At 45.8% G+C, this 19,240-nt stretch overlaps 1 protein-coding gene across 1 annotated transcript in view; it reads right to left on the bottom strand.

Annotated features, from left to right (window-relative positions):
* C8B (complement C8 beta chain) overlaps positions 1-14,776 on the bottom strand; it is a 38,034-nt gene extending 23,258 nt beyond the window's left edge. Inside the window, exons 1-5 of the mRNA XM_025871888.2 lie at positions 14,602-14,776; positions 8,738-8,894; positions 5,435-5,576; positions 3,345-3,486; positions 557-689 (exon numbers count right to left, since the gene is read on the bottom strand). Coding sequence (XP_025727673.2) covers positions 557-689; positions 3,345-3,486; positions 5,435-5,576; positions 8,738-8,894; positions 14,602-14,693 — 666 coding nt within the window. The 5' untranslated portion in view covers positions 14,694-14,776. The remainder of the gene's footprint in view (positions 1-556; positions 690-3,344; positions 3,487-5,434; positions 5,577-8,737; positions 8,895-14,601) is intronic.
* Positions 14,777-19,240: the final 4,464 nt, after the last annotated feature.

Raw genomic sequence — 19,240 nt, 5'->3', positions numbered from 1 at the left:
GTGTGTGTGTGTGTGTGTGTGTGTGTTTTGTGTGGCCAGAGCCTGTCCCAAACCCCATTCTCTGTGAGCTTTGCTTTGAAGTTGGCATGTTCGTAGGAATACAGGCTTAGCTTGCCGGAGCATGCTATGACATAAAAAGCTTAGCAGAATGCGTGGTTCTGATAGGTGAGGACTTGGCAATAACCTAAAGAACGCAGCGTACATGTCCTGAGGAAGTCCCCTCCCCCCCATGAAGCCACGTGCTTACTGTGTGTGTTCTGCATTGACACATGTGGGTCTCACTAATCCTCTCCCTGTAGGGCAGAAAGTTCCCAGCCCCCCATTCAAAGAGGGGGAAACAGAGGCTCAGAGCATGCAGGGTGATTTGTGCTGCAGAGCCACCACGTCTGTGAGACGCCAAATCCACAGCCCTATTTCGGTCTTCCATGCCAGCTTCGATGCTGTTGCTCGCCTAATTCTGCTCCTACGACTCTTGATGAGACTGCACGGGGCACGCCAGCCTCGCCGCTCTGTCCTGAGGAAGGGACTGTCCAGGGGCTTCCTGGCTCTCACATACCTGTGGGGTGTAGCTGTCCACATTGTAGGGCTTCCTAAATCTCGTGTTCAGTATGTAATGGGGGGAGCATCCCCCAGCGTAATACCTGTGATCGAGCACCGGGCCCTCAAAACTGTTGGTGAACAGATTTATCCTGCACGGAAGGCATGGAAAGTGGGGAGAGGTTAGGGTCATCAGTCTATGTCATCTTCCCCGGCAGACCCTAATGAAGGAAACCCAAACTCCTGGGTACAGCATTCAAGGTCCTTGGTATGTGGTCTAAACCAGCTTTCCAGCTTCATCTCTGGCCCTTCCAGACCCTAGTCCCAGCCATTGGGAGATGCTTGTACTTCCTCCAAACTGCTCTGCTCCTTCTCGTTGCCGAGGTGCTGTTCCCTGTGCCCAGAATGCCCTTCCAGCTGCTCACTGTTTAATCTCTTCCTTGTCTTTCAAGATTGAGCTCTGTTGTTGCCTCATGGGAAGCCTTGCCCATCACTTGCTGTGCTAAGCTAGAGACCCTCCTAAGACCCCGTGTTTGCCACCCCCCCCGTCAAGTAGTTACCACTCTGTACTTGTACAGTTAACTTATGAGAATGGTTTAGCAAAACAGGTAGGAACAGGGACTCTGGGGCCAGATGCCTGGGCTCAAATCCCTGTCCTGTCATTTCCTAGTAATGTGACCTCAGGCAAACCAGCTACCCTCTCTGTACCTTGGTCTCCTCCTCTGGAAAATGGGCACAAGGTCTTGTGAGGATTACATATGCCCATGTTTATTAAGTGTTCAAACACGGCTCGGTCTGTGATAAATGTTTGATATTATTTGTGTGTCTGTTGTCGCACTAGACTGAGTGCCCTTGAGGGTGGTGGTTTCCTTCTTAAATTCTGTAGGATCTCTATCACAAGACACTGAACAGTTATCATTTACTGAGGGGCTAACTAGAAACAGACACAGCAGTGGGTGACGCTACATATGGATCACTTCTAAAGTGTCCTGCCAAACCTGGGGCAGCAGATGTCATTGTGTTTAGTTAGAAGGGATGACAATCCAGTCTGTAGCCTTATTTCTCACTGCTTCCTAAGGCAGGCCTCCATTCCTGACCAGCTCTGTCTTCTCTCAGCCTCTGTGCACTGGCCTCGGTTCTGGTCCTAACAGAATTGTCTTAGGCTCTCTTTCCTGTGACAGAGTTTCATGTATCGTAATAATGTCTATACATTTGTTTTATTTAACCAGCACAATGTGGTGCTTACTTTGTGGAGGCAGCAGTTATAACCAACTAACACATCTTGGCTCCTTATAAGGATTAATCCTTAAGAGATAGGGATGATGATGATGATGATGATGATGCCCATTTTACAGAGGAGGAAAGTAAAGCACAGAGGGTAAGTGACCTGCCCAAGGTCTCACTGCCAGCCCACAGCCTTCCCCTCACACAAGCTGCCTCTCATTTCTCTGCTACAATCACATTAGCTTATTTGATCCTCATAGAACTTGACAGAAGGGTATTATTGATTCCCATCTACAGATGACAAAACCGAAGCCCCACACAGATACATGTGCCTCACCTGAGGTCCCACGGCCACTGAGCTGTCATTCTGTCCCCTCCTACGTGGTCCAGTCTGGCTCTACTGCTGGTTTGGAATGTCCACTCCATCACCCTCTCAGTCATGTGATCCCTAGGAACTCTCTTAATTTTCCAGGCCTCAGTTTCCTTATTGAAGGGGTGGGGATTCTAATAACTAGGTTATAAGGTGGTCCTGAGAGCAGGTCTTCCCCATATAAGGAGTCTCTCTCTCTCTCTCTCTCTCTCTCTCTCTCTCTCTCTCTCTCTCTCTCCAGTGACAACCTTTAAGCAGTGAGATTTGATTTTTGTTTAGGAAGAAAGTGAATTCCACTCAGGGTTACTGTTCTCCCCACACTGCATCATAGACAATGATTTCTAGTGCATGTGAGGAAAGGCTCTCATCCTTCCTCCTGGAGGCGAAGAAGCTCCAGAATGTGGCAGGAAGGCAGGGCAAACACCAGGCTAGTTTGGTCCCTTCTGACCTTGCTCCTCTGATCTCTCCAGAGGACTGATCAACTCAGAGGTCCCCAGAAGACTGAAATGCAAACTGACGGCAGACCCATCTCGGAAATCCATTTCTAACTACCTAGGAGCCTAAGCTCTGGACCAGACCCTATGCTGGGCCTAGAGATATAGAAAGAGATAAAACCTCCCCTGCAAGTTGTCAGGGCACCTGGGTGGCACAGTCAGTTGAATGACTCTTAGTTTTGGCTCAGGTCATGATCTCAGAGTCGTGAGATCGAGCCCTACATCAGGCTCCAAGTGGAGTCTGCTTAAGATTCTCTCTCTCCCTCTCTCTCTACCCCTCTCCCCCACATGTACTCTCTCTCTTTAAAATAAATAAATAAGTCTTAGGGAAAAAAACCACACAAAACACCTCCCCTGCAAGTTGTCAGTAGGATTCAGAGGTAATGCTTAGAAAGCAGCTAACAGTCACATAACAGGTGTTAAAAGGTTCACCCCCAGCCGTGGCGTGAAGCCAGTATGGTCTCCATGCACTGCTCTGTCCCTGGTGTTCCTAACCCGGCCCTCCGTGTGGCCTCTGTCTGTCCCCAGGACGTGCTCCTGGAGCTCCCTGGAGCCTTCTTCAGAGAGCAGCTACGAGCATCCACTTCCACTACAATCTCTGTCCAGAAAGGAAGAAAGGAGCAGCAACTCTGTTAATATCCTCCGCCCCCTTCCTCTCCTCCAGACTTACATTCAGCTCTGTGCCTTCCCACCTACACAACGGGAGGACAGTAACTTACCCACTGGCCAGACGACCAATTGCCCAGTATTGGTCCATTTCATGCTGACATTTTTTATAAATCCTCCTACAGTTTGCTTCGTCGGACTGGTCTCCACAGTCATTGTCCCCGTTGCAGAGAAGTCTGCGGTTTACACACCTCCCTGGAGGGAGAAAGGGGGTTACCCATAGTCACGTGGCTGCCAAGAGGGGAGTGAACACGGTGTGAGCACCTACGATGTGCCAGACATTTTGCTGGGCCTTTCAGGCCATTTTGATTAGTCCTTTTGTATCAGGGTGGGTCAGCGCTGCATTTCTGAATGTACTTGGAGGGGAGATTATTAAGGGTGGGGAAAGGGAAAGTGTCTGCATGGCCGGGATCAAAGTGGCCAGACAGGAGGGAAGTCTAGACTTCGTTCCCTGGGGCTGCAAGGGGAGGTGGGTTTGGTGGGTCCTGCTAGCTATGTGACCTTCCACAGGTTACCTGACCTCCTCCCTGCCTCAATTTGCTCATCTGTAAAATGGGGAGGTCATCATACCTACCCTCCGGGGATTGTTGGGGGTTTAAATGAATAAATGGAACAGCAGTGGCTCGTGGTAAGTGCTAGCTAAGTGTTATTCCTCTTATTAGTGTTTCGGTGGGCCAGATGCACATGGCTGGTAAATATCTGCAGCAGGACCGGAAACTGTAACTTTCTAATCACAAATTCTTCCCACTAAACAGCACTGCCTTCAACACCATAGCCCTTTAGATTATTTTTAAACTCTAAAAATATTTGGGCCCTATGTTCAAGATCTGCAGACTTTTGCTTCCTTTAAATGCTTCCCACCCCCGACCCCCTCGACTTGACTCCCTCTCCTATTTGTATATTTTTGGGAGATAAAACCTGTAAGACAGGTGACCTTTTTTCCTTAGATGTGTCTGATCATTTTTAATCAATATTAAAAGCAGAAGAATATAAATCTGGTCTTCAAATGTTTCTTATAAAACACTTAAACTAAAGCCTGCCTGAATAACCATTATGGCTTTGGTCAGAATCATGGAACACTGGCCATTATGAGTCCATGGACACACTGTAAAAGTCTTTCAGATTTATTACACAGAATTCTGCATTTGCAATAAGTGCTGGAAATGGCTCTAAAAATCTCTAACTCTTTCTTGAAAAATCCTGAAGCACGGTCCACATGGGTACAGTGAATGTAGAGAGCTGCAACTCCCATCTAGATAATTTGGGTCAAAATACTCATATTTTTGCTGGAGACTTGGAGGAATAGAGAGGCATAGGTTTGCTTGAATTCATGAGATGAATGAGTTGCAAAGACAAGTGTTTACTTGGTTCCGCAGCAGATGATTATTTGTTTGTACGCTCCTTCCTGCCCTCTGTCCATCCATCCGTGCTTTTTCTCCTCCCTTCCCTTAATCAAAAATTTTTACTGACTGTATCACACCTTAGGGGCTATTCTGTACTTGGTGATGCAGAAATGCAAAAGTCAAGAACTACCTCTGCAAAAATTGTTCAGTGATAAACGATCTAACCATCCTATGTAACTGTTGTAGGTTCTCTGTATTATACTGAGTCCCAAGCCTCCGAGCGAGCCATCAGGGCTCACAGCCTGTAAAGAGCGTTCAGATCCATTGTGTCCCTTGATGCTTAGAGCATGCTTATAAGGTGTTCACGTCACTTCCAATTTTCCGTTGAGAGGACCAACACACAGAAAGGTTAAGTGACTTCTCCTAGGTCACAAAGTCAAAAGAAGCCTTGACTCAGGATTACTGATTCTAGCATGCATACTTTTGGTGTCCTTCATGTCAGCGAATGCAATTTGCATTCCCCAATTTCTAATCACAGCTCCTCTACTTACCTGCTGTCTGATCTTGAGCAAGAACTTCCCCAAGTCCCAAGTTCCTAATTCATTAAATGGAAATAATTTTAACATCTACTTTATAGGGCTGTTTTTGTGAAATAATACATGTAAAGAGAGATCAAGGAGGCCTCCTGGTCTGACACATGACTCTAACCTTGAGCACTAGATAATGGCCAGTCCCCCCACCATCAGGCATCATCACCTCATTTGCTAGATTTCCCCTCCCACTCCTGCATCCCTTTATACCTGTCTGTGCACACACAAAGCCTTCACATCGCACTTGACTTCTGCATGGTCTGCTGGTAACACAGTCTTCAACTTCCTTGTCAGAGAAGTTACACGGTTCCCCATAGAACTGAGAGGGCCGGAGCAAGTAGGCATGTCTGTACTATGGCAAAGAGGAGCAAAGTGAACCAAGGGCAGAGCCTCAGGGACCTCAGGAACTGAGGATACACTCAAGGGTCCATGTTGCAAATGGCTGTTTGTGTGACTGTTTCAACTAGACTGTGAGCTCTCTGAGGGCAGAGAGCTTGCCTTTGATGTCTGCAGCAGCAGTGATCAATAAGGATTTGTTGAATGTGAGAAAAGCCTGGGCTTCAGAGTCGAAAGGTAAGTAGACTGATGTAGCCAGTTCAAAAACACAAAACCACAATCGCTCAGCTTGATTACTCCAGTGGGTTGATTCAAGTATTCTTGTTTATTCCGTATCTTATAAATGAAAAAGCAGGCACACCTGACTCGGATACTTTGCAGTTATGTGATGTTGGCAAGTTACTTTACCTCTGTGATCTCAATTTGTTAATCTACAAAATAGGGGTAATGAATTACCTAAATGTACAGTTATGGAGTTTCAATTACATAAGCGATTTCTATATGAAATCTCATTATGTTGTCTGGTACATAGTTGGCACACAATTTCTTGTACTTATTTTTCTTTATTATTATTTATAATTTTTAGCAGTCAATATTCCTCTAACTTCCTGTTTGTTTATTCCAAGAATACTGAATTTCCAGAACATTAATTGAGCCACCCAATGTTGAAAAAGGGAGGTGTTTATGCTTGCCTTTTTTTTTTTAATTGAAGTATAGTTGACAATGTTACTCGTTGGTGATAAGTGTGTAACATAGTGATTCCACAACTCTGTACATTATGTTATGCTCACCACAAGTGTAGCTACCATCAGTCACCGTACAATACTATTACAATACCATTGACTATATTCCCTATCTCTACCTTTCATTCCTGTGACTAATTCATCCCATAACTGCTTATTTGTTTGTTTTTAATCATAGTCCTGCCCTCTAGCCTGCCCTCAAGGAGGTCATCGCAGATGGTAGTGGTAGTAATGGTAAGCACCAGGCAGTGACAACGAGGTGTGATGGCCGCCATGACTGAGGAAGGACAGAGTCGCTCTGTAAGTTGATAGGGGCATCCCCGATGCAAACTCAGGAGATGGTGAAGTCACAACTCAGCTGAGACCCAAAAGATGAGTACAGCTGTCAGGCAAACAGGAAGAAGTGGTGTAAGGAGGGTAGAGAAGAGTAATCTGGGTAGAGAAAATTGCTATACCAAACCTGAGAGACTAGAGTGTGCCTCGTTCCCAGAAAACAAAAAGAAATTCATCACGGCTGGAGAGAAGAGTATAAGAGAGCAGATGGACAGAGCTAGAGGGAGATATAGCCAGGGGGCAGGTAATGCAGGGCCTCCCAAGCCTCAGGTAGGTTAGATTTAGTATTTTACTAGGAGGCAATGAGAAACAATTATGGGGGTGGGGGAGTAATCAGAGTTGGTGGCTTCCAAATCTTAGTTGTAGGTAGGAGTTTGATGCAACAAAAGGATACAAACCAGGAGAGCAGCCCCCCTGAAGAATGCCATGTTAATCAACCATAGTTATTACTTGTATGGCATCTGGAAATCCACCCTCCGCCACCCAGCAAAATACAGACAATCACTCGCCCATGCTCCTTTGCATTTCCAGAGGGTCTTTCTTCCTGGAAGGCAGCGGCTGACAGGGCAGAGATGAGGTCTGCAAAGAAGATTGCTGGAAGGCCAGCCCAGTCTCCAAAGACAAAATGGGTTTGAGGAGTGTGAAAATGATAGAAGAGAGACATCGCGCAATTCCGGTGGAAAGGTTTTGATAAAGCCCCAGCCAGTGACCCTGCAGAGAGTGATGACACCCAGTGAAGGCAAGAGCGTAGTGAACTCCGAGTGAAGAGCTCCATCCAGCTGGCTGGCTGGCTGGCTGACGCTGAGTCATCCTGCTTTATGGCGTAGATGAAGCAATTCCACAGATAATTGGATCGATGTTGATAACTTCAGCAATAAAGCCCACTTTGGGAACTGAATGATCCCGTGTGGCTCTCCACAAAGATCCAGTTAACCGTGTAAATATCCTGGGCCCACTTTTACAGCCTCGTTAGGGTCTTAGCCCATAGCTGCTTTGATGTCCCGAGGAGTTGGGGAAATGGCAGCCATTCTCTTTTCTCTGACACATCTGCTCTGCTCGCAGCTGGGATCCTGGAACAGCCCTCTTAAGACAAGGGAACCTGAAGGACGAATACTGAAGAGACCATGTGTTTTTTTGTGGGAGAACACTAGACAAGAAGCCAGAAGCCTGAGGTCAAGGCCTGTTGTTACTTGCTACCAGATGAACCTGATAAAGCACCTGCTCTGAGTCTCTGTTTACCTACCTGCCTCATGGGAAGTGTCACCGGGGTCTTCCCTTCCTTACAGAAGGATCAGAAAATATCATGAGATCAAACAGCACATATTTATGGAGCTCTTATTATCTTCTAGAAATTGGACTACACTGAAGATATGGAATTGAATAAACCTTCAACAGCCCGCCATTTCATGGAAAGGTAAATAATTAAGTAAGACTAAATGACAGGAAGAGCAGGGAGCTTTTATGGCTCATGGAAGGTTGCCCATCTAACTGGGCTGAGAAGTCAAGGAAGAGCTCAAAAGAGGTGGCTTATAAACAGAGTTTCAAATCATGAGTAGGTGTTGGCCAGTGACAGAAGTGGGAAAGGTCACTCCAGCCTGAGAAAACAGCATGAATAAAGGCAGAGAGAGAATGAGAAATGGTCAGAGAGAGGCAAGTGTTCTGTGTGCTGGAGTGGGCATGTTTTATGGAGACATTAGCCAGGTCCGCGTCATGGGGGGCCTTGAATGCCATGAGTCTGGATTTGAGCCTAAGGGCCACGTGTGGACTTCGGATGATTCCCAGCTGGGAAAAGACAAGCCAGACGTGCATTTTTGATAGCTCCCCTGCTTCCACCACGAAGATGGATTGGAAGAGCAACATTGGAGGCAGGAAGTCTGATCAGGAAGCTAACATGAGCAAGGAGAGCTATGCTAGGAGAATAACTGGAAGGCTGAAGAAAGGATCAACTACTTGGCAGCACAGAGGAAAAGAATTCATTCATTAAATAAACCAACATTTATCGAGGTCCTACTATGTGCCAGGGACTGTCGGCACTGCCTCAGCCAATCTTGCTGAGAGGGCTTCTGGAAGCTTAGAGCCCACCCAAGTCCCGAGTACTTACCCTTTTCTTCTGACAGGGATCACACGTGGTCCAGGAGGACCAGCTGGACATTTCACAATTAACAGGCATCAGCATGACACCCACACTCCGCGTCTGTCTGCTCTTAGCAAGGCTCACATTGACTGCGTTCGACTCAAGAGAGTGTGGCCTTTCAGCTCTAAAGGGTCATCATGAGAGGACAGAGGCAAGTGTCAGAAGAGGATTAAGTATACATACCACCACCTACCCACCCATTCAACAAATATATATTTGCTCAATTGTGTGAGGCTATTAGTTTATCATTCAAGTGTAGGTTAATGCACCCAGCGAACAGTTACTGACACCCATAAGCGCTTTACAGTCGGGCTAGCTATGGTGGAAAGAGTACTGAACTCAGAGCAGAAGACAGTACATCAGCAGCTGGGGGATCTTGGTGCTTTTTCCACCGGTGTGAGTTTCACTTTTCTCTTCTATATAATGGGAGAATCAGACCTGTCTCACAAGGTTCTCTCTAGGATTAACTAAGAAAGTACATGTAAACACTTTATAAACTCTAAATTGCTATAGATATGCAGGGAATACAACCACAGCTGGATACAGGACTTTAAGCAACCTCCCCACCACCCCACTGTGGGCCTCTGTGTTATGCCCTGGGAAAGGAGAGTTTGGACTGGATTTTTTTTTTTTTTTTTTTTTTTTTTTTTAGGGAGAGAGGAGGGGGAGGGGCAGAGGGGGAGAGAGAGAGAGAATCTTAAGCAGGTCATCCAGCACAGGGCCTGATGCCAGGCTTAATCTCAGGACCCTGAGTTCATGACCTGAGCCAAAATCAAGATTCAGATGCTTAACCAACTGAGCTACCCAGATGCCCCTGGACTTGATGGTCTATAAGGCACTCTCTCATATTAAGAGTCCATGAAACATTTGCTGAGAAGCAACAACATTCAGGGTACTGTGCTACAGGGGACATAGGGAAATATAGAACACAGGTTCTGCCTTCTGGAACTCACAGTTTGTCTTAGGATAGGAAAAGAGAAACACGTCTCATGTCTTAACTGTTTGGGACTTTATCCAGTAGGCAAGGTTTTTAAGTACACAGGCTCCATGGCCAGAGCTTTGCTTTGGGGGCTATAGTGTGGAGACTGGCAGGGGTGCAGAGAGCCTAGATGTAGGACAAGCAGGTAGGAGGCTCGTGCAGTAGCACCGAGGAGTGATGTGAACTTGAACTCTGGTAGTGTCTAGGGGAGAGCACCTGGAGAGAACAGGTATATGAGGCACTGCTCAGGTGGAATGGATAGAATGCAAGAGGAACAGGTTAGGGCTGATGCTTGTTTCCAGTCTGAGTGTGTGCATGAGGGAGGAACACAGGAGCAAAAGAGCTTGTTGGGGAAGATGCGGTTGGGACACGCTGAGTTCCAGGTGCTCATGGAACACCTATGTAGGATATTCGGCAATTAGTTCCCATGTGGGTTTCATACTCAGAAGAGAGATTTTTCACCAGATATACGGATCTGATCATGCAAAGCTATGGCAGAGGGTAAGATCGTTCTTGAGAGGAGGGGCAGGCCAGAGGTAAGTCCTCGGGGAACATCAAGACCACCAGCAGACCAAGAAAGACTGGTGCCCTGGCAGTCCTGAGCACGGGCAGCACAGAGAATGAGTGGGGATGTCAGTGAGGCCGGGGAAGGGGGTGGAGGGAGGGAGGCAGACAGTGTCACATCTGCAGAAGAGTCAAGCGACATGAGACCTAAAATATGTCTAGAGAGTAAGGCAATATTTTTGTTGAGTTCTTGGCACTCGGTGAGACATTCAGTAAAAGGGTGAATAAATGACCATGTCAGTGAATCTGTCTCGGCCTCCCGTTTCCCCACACATAATATGATGGGTGTATTATGATTTTACTTTTCTTCCAACGGAAAGAGCATACAACAGTGTAAAATCCCTTGTAATCTGTGCTCCTTTTCAAGGCACAAGAGATGAGAAAGAAAACAGATTTGCTGAGCAACCAGGACACGTCAAGCCCTGTGAGAGGTGTCTTACCCATGCTAGAGTTCTCACAGCAATGTGAGAAGACACTGCCACTTGGACAGATAAGGGAAATGCCCGAGAGCCACACAGCTGGTACGCGGTGATCTTGGGGTCTGAGCTGAGGTCTGTTTAACTCTAGCGCCTCTGTATCCATTTCCCCATGCTGCCTGCAGAGGAACCAGGCCAGCACCTACACCCTGGTGCCCTCCTTCTCTATGCAAAGTTTTTTTCATCCCCGTGTCCGAGATTGAGTCATTAGGGAGAGCATCACATAGTTTCCACCGACTCAAATACATAGTACATCACTCCAGACAAGGTCATTAACAATACATTCTCACTTGGCAAAAGTCCTAAAAAGAGGATAATATTAACTACAGTGAAATCCATCTCCACAACTGCCCCAGAGACCAGCAAAAATCAATTGCCTAGTAAAGTTGGATCTTTAAGGAAAGGTCAAAGACTCTTCCTGGAAACCACAGGTGGATACTTTAAAATGGTTACTTGAGGCAGGATGCTGCACACCAGTGGTGGTGGTGGTGGGGGGGCTCAGAATTTGCTCTTATCTACTAATTTGCCCAGGTTTGACAAAACAATATTGTCTGTGATTCAGCTTCTCCTAAGTATATATTTGACAGCTCAGCAGGGTACCTTCTTCCTGTTTCAACTCAGAAGCAGTTACATTGTGTTTTCAGCAACTATCAACCCAATTCTGGGCCACAGTTGAGACTGAGTGGGTAAGTAATGCAAACACACACACTTTTAAGAGTCACAATTATTTTCCTCTCTAAGATTTGAAAGCCTGTTAATAGGCAAGATGATCGTTTACAGAAGGAACTTGGTTAAAAAGTGGTGACAGCCACCAGATCTCTCATTTTTGCACCCCATTTGCATTATGGAGGTGGCAATATAATGAAGTAATCAGCTGAATAAATAGTATGTTTGTCAATTACATGGGTAGGATGCGTGTGGTTTATTAGTACTACAAAATGCAAGTCTGAAAGAAAGGCTGGCATTAAGTTGTATCTGTAAATCCTTGCCTCTGTGTAGGGATACAGCACGTTCCTTTCACGCCTAGGGATTTTTACAGAAACAAACCAGATGGACCTTTGGGCCAGCTGAATTGACTGTCATTCAAAAGGTATGTTTTTAATGTTGAAAACTTAAACATGCCCAGAGAAGTACAGAAAGTAAAATAATAAACAGTCACGTACTCACGACACAGGATTGCCAATTATTAACATTTTGGCATATTACCTTCAAGTCTTATTTATTTATTTGAGAGAAAGCAGAGGATGGGCAGAGGGAGAGAGAGGGAGAATCTCAAGCGGACTCCGCACTGAGCACGGAGCCTGATGTGGGGCTCTATCCCACGACCCTGAGATCATGACCTGAGCCGAAATCAAGAGTCAGACGCTAAACCGACTGAGCCAACCAGGTGCCCCTAGTCTTTCATTTTTTAAGTAAAAAAATAACCCTATACATTTCATATCTGCATGTGATACCAACTGCAATTCCATTTCCTTCTCCTCCTTTTCAGAAGGAACTATTGTCAGGAATTTAAATGTATCTCTTGAGTCCTTTAAATATTTTTACATATATATACATATGTGCAATAGAAGCAGGGCTTTTGTGTCCTTACCCATACTGTGCATATTATTGTGCAAGCTGCTTCTGTCAGTCAACACTCTATGTCTGAGCCTAATACTTGTTGATTCATAAAGAGATCTAGTTCATTTCTTTTACCTAGATGTTCCATCAAAGGACATAAATTGCATTCGATTTATTCTTTTTTTTCTTTGAAGGACATTCACATTTGCCCAGTGTTTTGCAATTGCAGATAATGCTACAATAAACACCCTTCTAGAAGCCCTTGGAACATATCCCTCTACAGAAGGAATGGCAGGGATGCACCTTTCCTCAAGGTGTATAGAACGCTGCAGCCAACATTAGGACATATTTCACAGGGTCCCTGTCTCCTCTCTTTCTAACAGGAGTCTCTGATCAAAATAAAGATGGATCCATCGAGTAAGGCAGGATTAGGTCAGCAGTAAATTGCAAGCTATCAGCTTATATAGATGGGGTGTGTCAATATATTTTGGCTTTCTGTAGAAATGCACAACAACTTTCTTGTCACACACAATTTGTTAGGCAGTTACATCCCTTCCGCAACTAGCGTCCTTCCTCTTTGCTAGAAGGGGCAGCTTCTGGGTGGCAGATTTTTAATTTCTCCTCTCTCTGTCAGTGGCGGTTATAGACATGAAATTTAAAGCAACAGCTCAAGGTAACAAATGTGTGGCCCAGAGATAGAGAAACAGCATAGGGGCCCAGCAAGTCAGATACACCATGCAGCCCGAGAGGGGATTAGGCATGTGAGAGGCAGGATGGTGCAGGGATACTCAGGAGCTCTGGAAGCAGAAAAAAACTTGGATTTGAATCCATATTCTCTTCCAGATGAAGTGAGTAGCCTCGTGAGTTCCATTATCTCTCAATCTTAGTTTCCCTCTCTGTAAAACTATAAACAGTAGCACTTACCTCAAATAGCTGGGAGGGATTAGAGCTAATGCATCTAAGTGCCTGGCCCAGAGGGGCAATAAATAAACAACCAATCTTATGAAAATGTGATGATTTCATCTGACTTGATTATAAGAAGAACTAAAGACAAAAACCTTTCTCAGCTAACAGGAGGGAGGTCTCAGCCACTCCTGTTTCAGAACCGAAGACTGTTCTTCCACTCCAAGCATGGAATTCAAATCCATGCTGTGTTCAGGACTGGAAATCATGCGGAGAGGCCAGAACACCAAACCGGGATCCAGGTATGGGTTTGAGACTGATGAAACATCAGGGAATCTCTTCTGCTCTTTGAGGATCATTTTGCTATTCTACATAGCGTGAATAAGAGATAAAGAAGGACTTGGCAGCTTGGGGCCAAGTTGAGATTCTTGATAATCATAATAGCTATTATTTGTTGAGTGCCCAGTGTGTAGTGAACACTCACCGTCCTGGTTTTAGGGGCAGTGCCCAATGGCAGTTGAGTGCTCAGCAGAGCTGAGACCAAGGCGCATGTCCAATGGGTATTAGTGCTCCTCACATTAAGTGGGAGGTTGTGCTCAGACAGCATTTATGGAATGAACAAAAGGAATGGCACTAACAGTCCTTCTCAGGGGGTTGCTCACCAGGTTGCTTCCCAGAGGGTTGCTGGGATACCTGAGTGTTTCAGTATTCGTGGTTAGGGAGGATCATGTACAGGGAGAATCCCCCCATTGCCAAGTCACTGGGACTTCCTTCACTGGAGCCCAAGTTTGAGCTTCCACTCAGATATTTTCTTTAGCCTGTTTTATAACCTATTAACAATTCAAAAAATGATGAAATAAATCAGTTAGCATTTATCTGCTGGGAACATACCGATTGTGTGTGGAGGCAGGGGGAGAGCCAGTGAGCGAGCAAGAGCACCTGAGAACCCAAAGAGTTTGGGTTGATGAGCAGGTATAGTGGGTCCCTCTCATAAATTAAAATCATTGACGTGAGTTGGCTCTTTTTTTCCATACATAACAAACCTTCTTTTGCATAAAGAATCACACCGGGCCTTTGTTCAGAACACAGAACAAGTATCCTATTCTTCTCAGTGTGACAAAATACATTTAAACATGTCAGTTTCTTCTGGGAACTTTTGTTGAAGTCAGATGCTTGGTTCCACAATAATTTGAAGACAGTTGTTGATATTATTTTATCAAATGCATGCAAATTGCTTTGAGAGATGTTCCTTATTCACTAGGCGCAGGACAAAGAGGCGGTCAGCATTATGTGGCTTTATAGTCCCTGTCACATTATTGATTGGGGAATCATTTGTAACCGTCACTTACCTGGAGCCAGATAAACTGAGAGAACCCAGAGCAGCACAGAGAAGAATCAGCTCTGCTGAGGCCCTCCAAGCCGGCAGCCCAGATGTCTTCATTTTCAGTCTGTGACAGAGCTTCTGCTGGGACTCCTAGGTCCATGAAAAGTCTGCACAAGGAGCATGGCAGTCAGCTTCTGTCCCCATAGAGCAAACAGTTGAGCAAAGTCAACAGAAAGCCAGCAGTGACCGGAAACCTCTTAGACTTTGCACAGATGGAAACTTACCCATGACTCTAGACACCAGGGAGAACAAGGGAAAACTCTATGGAGGGGGAGTAGCCAAGAGGACAGGCTGTTAGTGGGGGCTATGGGCTTGAGGTCCAGACTGCCTGGGTTCAAATCCTTTCTCTGCCACTTACTCCCTTTGTCAGCGCAGGCAAGTCACTTTACCTCTATGCCTCAGTTTCCTCACTTGCAAAGTGGGGAGGCTTAAGTAAAGTAACAGCAGTAAAGTGAGTAGAAAGGACCCATGTTAAACCCTCAGATATGTGAGCTATTACTACGAAGTGGTGGGCAGGGTTGGAAGGGCAGCCAAGCTCTGCAGTTTTGCCTCTTCCCAGCTCTGTGACTTGGCACAAGCTGACAAGAGGCTGTAGAGCTCTAGAACCTGTCTACCTCTGTTCCTATTCTCTCTGTGTGTTTCACTAGCTGGGTGACCCATGCATGGCAAATCATTAGCCTCTCTGAGCCTGACTTAACCTCATCTATAAAAAAAGAATAATAATAGTACCCAACTCACAAGATTGTTGCGAAGACTCAATACATCTTAGTATTTACAACACTTTGGATAGTGCCTGGCACATTCTCTGTGCCTTCTCTATGAGTGAACTGGCATTTTTATTGACAGTCTCTGATTCCGTTTCCTCACCTGTGAAACTTGGAGGGCCGTGCTTACTTGTCAGAGTCGGGGGGTCAGATGGGATACTAAATACGAAAATGTTTCACAGTAGGCAAATACGTGGTATTGTGATTATATAGCCTGCGTGGAACTTCATTGGAATTCGGGGGAAATAGAGAGCTTCCCCGAGCTCACTGAGAAGTGTGGTAGAGGACTTGTACTGGCAGACTTCACCTATGTCTCCCATATTTGCTAGTAACCCTATATAAGCAGCACAAGCAGTAGCAACCTGAAAAGAGTTCCATAAACACCACTCCGCTTCACCGATCACATATCCCACATTACAGGTCAGGGGGACTCACTGTCTTCCCTCTAGGGTTGAACACAACAAAGGCAGGTGCCATTCCTGTATGGTGAACCAACCTGCTTGATTTGAGCCCAGACGAGTGTCTCGCTTTCGACTTGTCATTATTCTGAATAGCACACCAACGGCCCTGTCATTTCTATGTGGCCTTCCTTCCCCTTAAATGGGATTAAAGGAAAATGTCACCCAAGGCTCTCTTGCAATGGTCTAATCCAAGCAAAAGTGCATCTCAATACCTCTACAAACGATTCCCAGAGGACCTGTGACCCGATGTTGGATGGGTGTCTTCACATTTTCAGTTCCAGTGTGGACACAGTGTCAGCCCCACCTCTCAGCTGGGCACCTGCCCTGCCGGTGGTGAGGCGCACTGGCGTGGGGGAGTGGGGTTGGGAGCAGCACAGCCCAAACTCGGAGGCAACGTGCAAATGGCCATGCTCTCAAACATAGCTCCCTGAAAACCATCACTGACTCCTCAGAATCAACAATTTAAAGGCCAAACTGCACTGACCTGGCATTTATGAAACCAATCTGTAGCGCATAAAGGGCTGGATAAACATGGTGGATGACCCTCCTGTTGCTGTTAATATTTGCAGGTGTAGATGAGGGGACTCAGGGTGGGGGAGGCAGTGGGTAGCTTGAGGAGGGGCTGGGAGAAAGACCGCATTTGATTTCCTTACACAGCTACCCAATTTCTCTAAGACTGTCTTCTTTCTTTTTAAAGAGAGAATTTTATTTATTTATTTATTTATTTATTTTTAATTAATTAATTTTATTATGTTATGTTAGTCACCATACATTACATCATTAGTTTTTGATGTAGTGTTCCGTGATTCACCGTTTGCATGTAACCCCCAGTGCTCCACGCAGTACGTGCCCTCCTTCATACCCATCACCAGGCTAACCCATCCCCCCACCCCCTCCCCTCTAGAACCCTCCGTTTGTTTCTCAGAATCCATTATCTCTCGTGGTTCGTCTCCCCCTCTGATTTCCCCCCCTTCATTTTTCCCTTCCTACGATCTTTTTTTTTCTTTTTTAACATATGATGTATTATTTGTTTCAGAGGTACAGGTCTGTGATTCAACAGTCTTACACTGTCTTCTAATCTGAAAAACAGGGATAAGAGTTCATGAATATCTACTTCATAAGGTTTCGAGCTGTGGAGCGTGTAGAGCATTACACCTTTCACCTACCTCCTGACACAGGCTGGACCACTCTCGAGTGCCAGACTGCTCCCCGCTCCTGCCACATCTGCCAGGGGAGCCCGGCTGGGGCTGGCAATGCAGCCGAGGAAGAGCAGGGAGGGGAAGGATACAAAGCCACAGAGGGCGGCCATGCCTTCCCGTTAATTGGGTCCAGAACACCGAACACAAACTCTGCTGTCAGATCCTCCTGTGTGCATCCCAGTTATCATTACCCCAAGCACAAAGTACTACCTTGCTGTTGTCCCAAAGGTTGCAGTGACCTGAACTTTGCCACAATTGATTGTGGTAGTTAATCATTTGTAAACGAGCAGAAAATTGCATTTCAAGAAAGATCCATGTCCTGTCCCATGCCTGCCTGCATTTAAGAGAAGCCACGTCCTTACAAGAGAAGGCTCCCCTTTCCACCTCCTCGACCTGATGGGCTCATAAAGGAACCCGCACCTTGAGGAGAGCTGTTACTTGAATGACTTGTGTGCTCTCCCACCAGACTTTTTTGTGCATGCTGTTCCTTCCGCCCAGAATAGGTGCCACCTGGCTAAATACGACTCATTATTTATGTTTCACACTAATGCCCACTTTCTCAAGAAAGCCTTCCCCAGTGACTCCCCTGGGGTTCTTTGGTTCTTGGCTGGCTCCAACAGGTCCAACAGGTCTCCTGGAATTCCAACCTCATGGCGCCCCCTGGTGGTCTCAGGTGCCACTCACCTGCAGTCAGGCCAGGAGGATGGTGGCCTCAGGTTGCAGTGATAAAACATGTTTGTCATGGGCAGTTCTTAGAATCTAACAGTTTTTCCCATACATCATCTTGTTTGGTCTTGACAATAAGCTAAAAACTAAGTGTCACCTTTCATGCCTTGAGATGGGGTTCCATAACTGATTCCAAGGTTGCTAAGTAGCAAACCTATGGTCAGATACAATTTTTTTTTCCCGACTCCCAAACTCTTCTCTTTGTAATTCCAAGGCTTTACACACCTCTTAGGAAGTTCCAGGATGGATTTAGGTCCAGCACAATGACCACACCTCACCACTCTCTGGCCATAGCTCTCTTCTTTGACCAAGAGAGAGCTTTCAAAAATGATTATGTATCTCCAGGCCTTTAAATCATATGAAGAAACCCACAGTTTTAGGTCTACGGGTCCACTAACAGATCATTGCTTTTTTCAGTCTCTGATAACTAATTTCCTATCCTCCATTTCCATAGTCAATTCCATGTGTTTTAGGTTTCGTCATGGCACATGGGCATGGTGGTGTACTCCACCCCCAGTACCCATTTTTACATTAGTTAGTTTTGCTGCATAACAAATAATCCAAAACTTAGTACCTTAAAACGATGGTCATTTACTAGCTCAAAATTCTTTGGGTCATCAAGTAGGTCTGGGCGAAGCTGGGTAGTTCTGCTGGTCTTGCTGGGTTCACTCATGCAACCTCAGCCAGCTGGTGCATTGGCAGGGGCTGGCTGACATAGGAGTGGTCTTACCTGCTTGAGGATTCATTCTGTTTCCCAGTGCTGGCTGTTGACTGAAGTGATGGGGTCAATGGCCCACAGGTCTCCAAATAGACTAACTCAGGGCTTCTCCATGGTGATCTCATGGTTCCAAAGAGCAGCAAGAAAGGACAGACTCCAAGGCACAGTGCCTTATAAGCTTCTGCTTGAATTATGTTTCTTAATGTCCCACTTGCCAAAGCAATGGCCAAATCCACATTCAAGAGCCAGAGACATAGACCATACCTGTTGATAGGAGGAAGAGCAGAGTCACTTTGCAAAGGGATGTGCAGACAAGTTTGGAAGGAATTTGTGGATATTTTGCAGTCTACCACAGACAGGTGCCACTTTTACACTGAAGCAGTTAAAAGCCAGTGTGCCTTTCTTTTCTCTCTTCTCCTGTCCTTGTGATTTGGAAGCATGTGTCTTATGATGGTATCTTACGGTAAGTGTCTTACGGTGGAGGGAGCCTATAGCCCTGATTCGCTGGATGGAGGAGAGACCCTGCTGACTCACAGAGAACTTTAGGACTGAGGATTAAACTTGTGTTGTGTTAGGTCAATCACATTGTGTGGTTTGTATGTTACTGCAGCAACAGGTACCCTATTCTGACTGATTGTACTCCCACGTCTCACTCCAAATTTGGTGTGTATGTACATTTTTCTGGGGAAAAGGTCCATAGGTCTCCTCAGATTAAAAAAACAAATCCAAGATTCAA

The sequence above is a fragment of the Callorhinus ursinus genome, unplaced genomic scaffold, assembly GCF_003265705.2.
Source record: "Callorhinus ursinus isolate GAN/ISIS: 27379988/994484 unplaced genomic scaffold, GSC_fseal_2.0 scaffold9, whole genome shotgun sequence".
Classification (NCBI taxonomy): Eukaryota; Metazoa; Chordata; class Mammalia; order Carnivora; family Otariidae; genus Callorhinus; species Callorhinus ursinus.
Note: the sequence above shows the minus strand (reverse complement) of the source record. Positions and strands in the feature narration are given on the sequence as shown.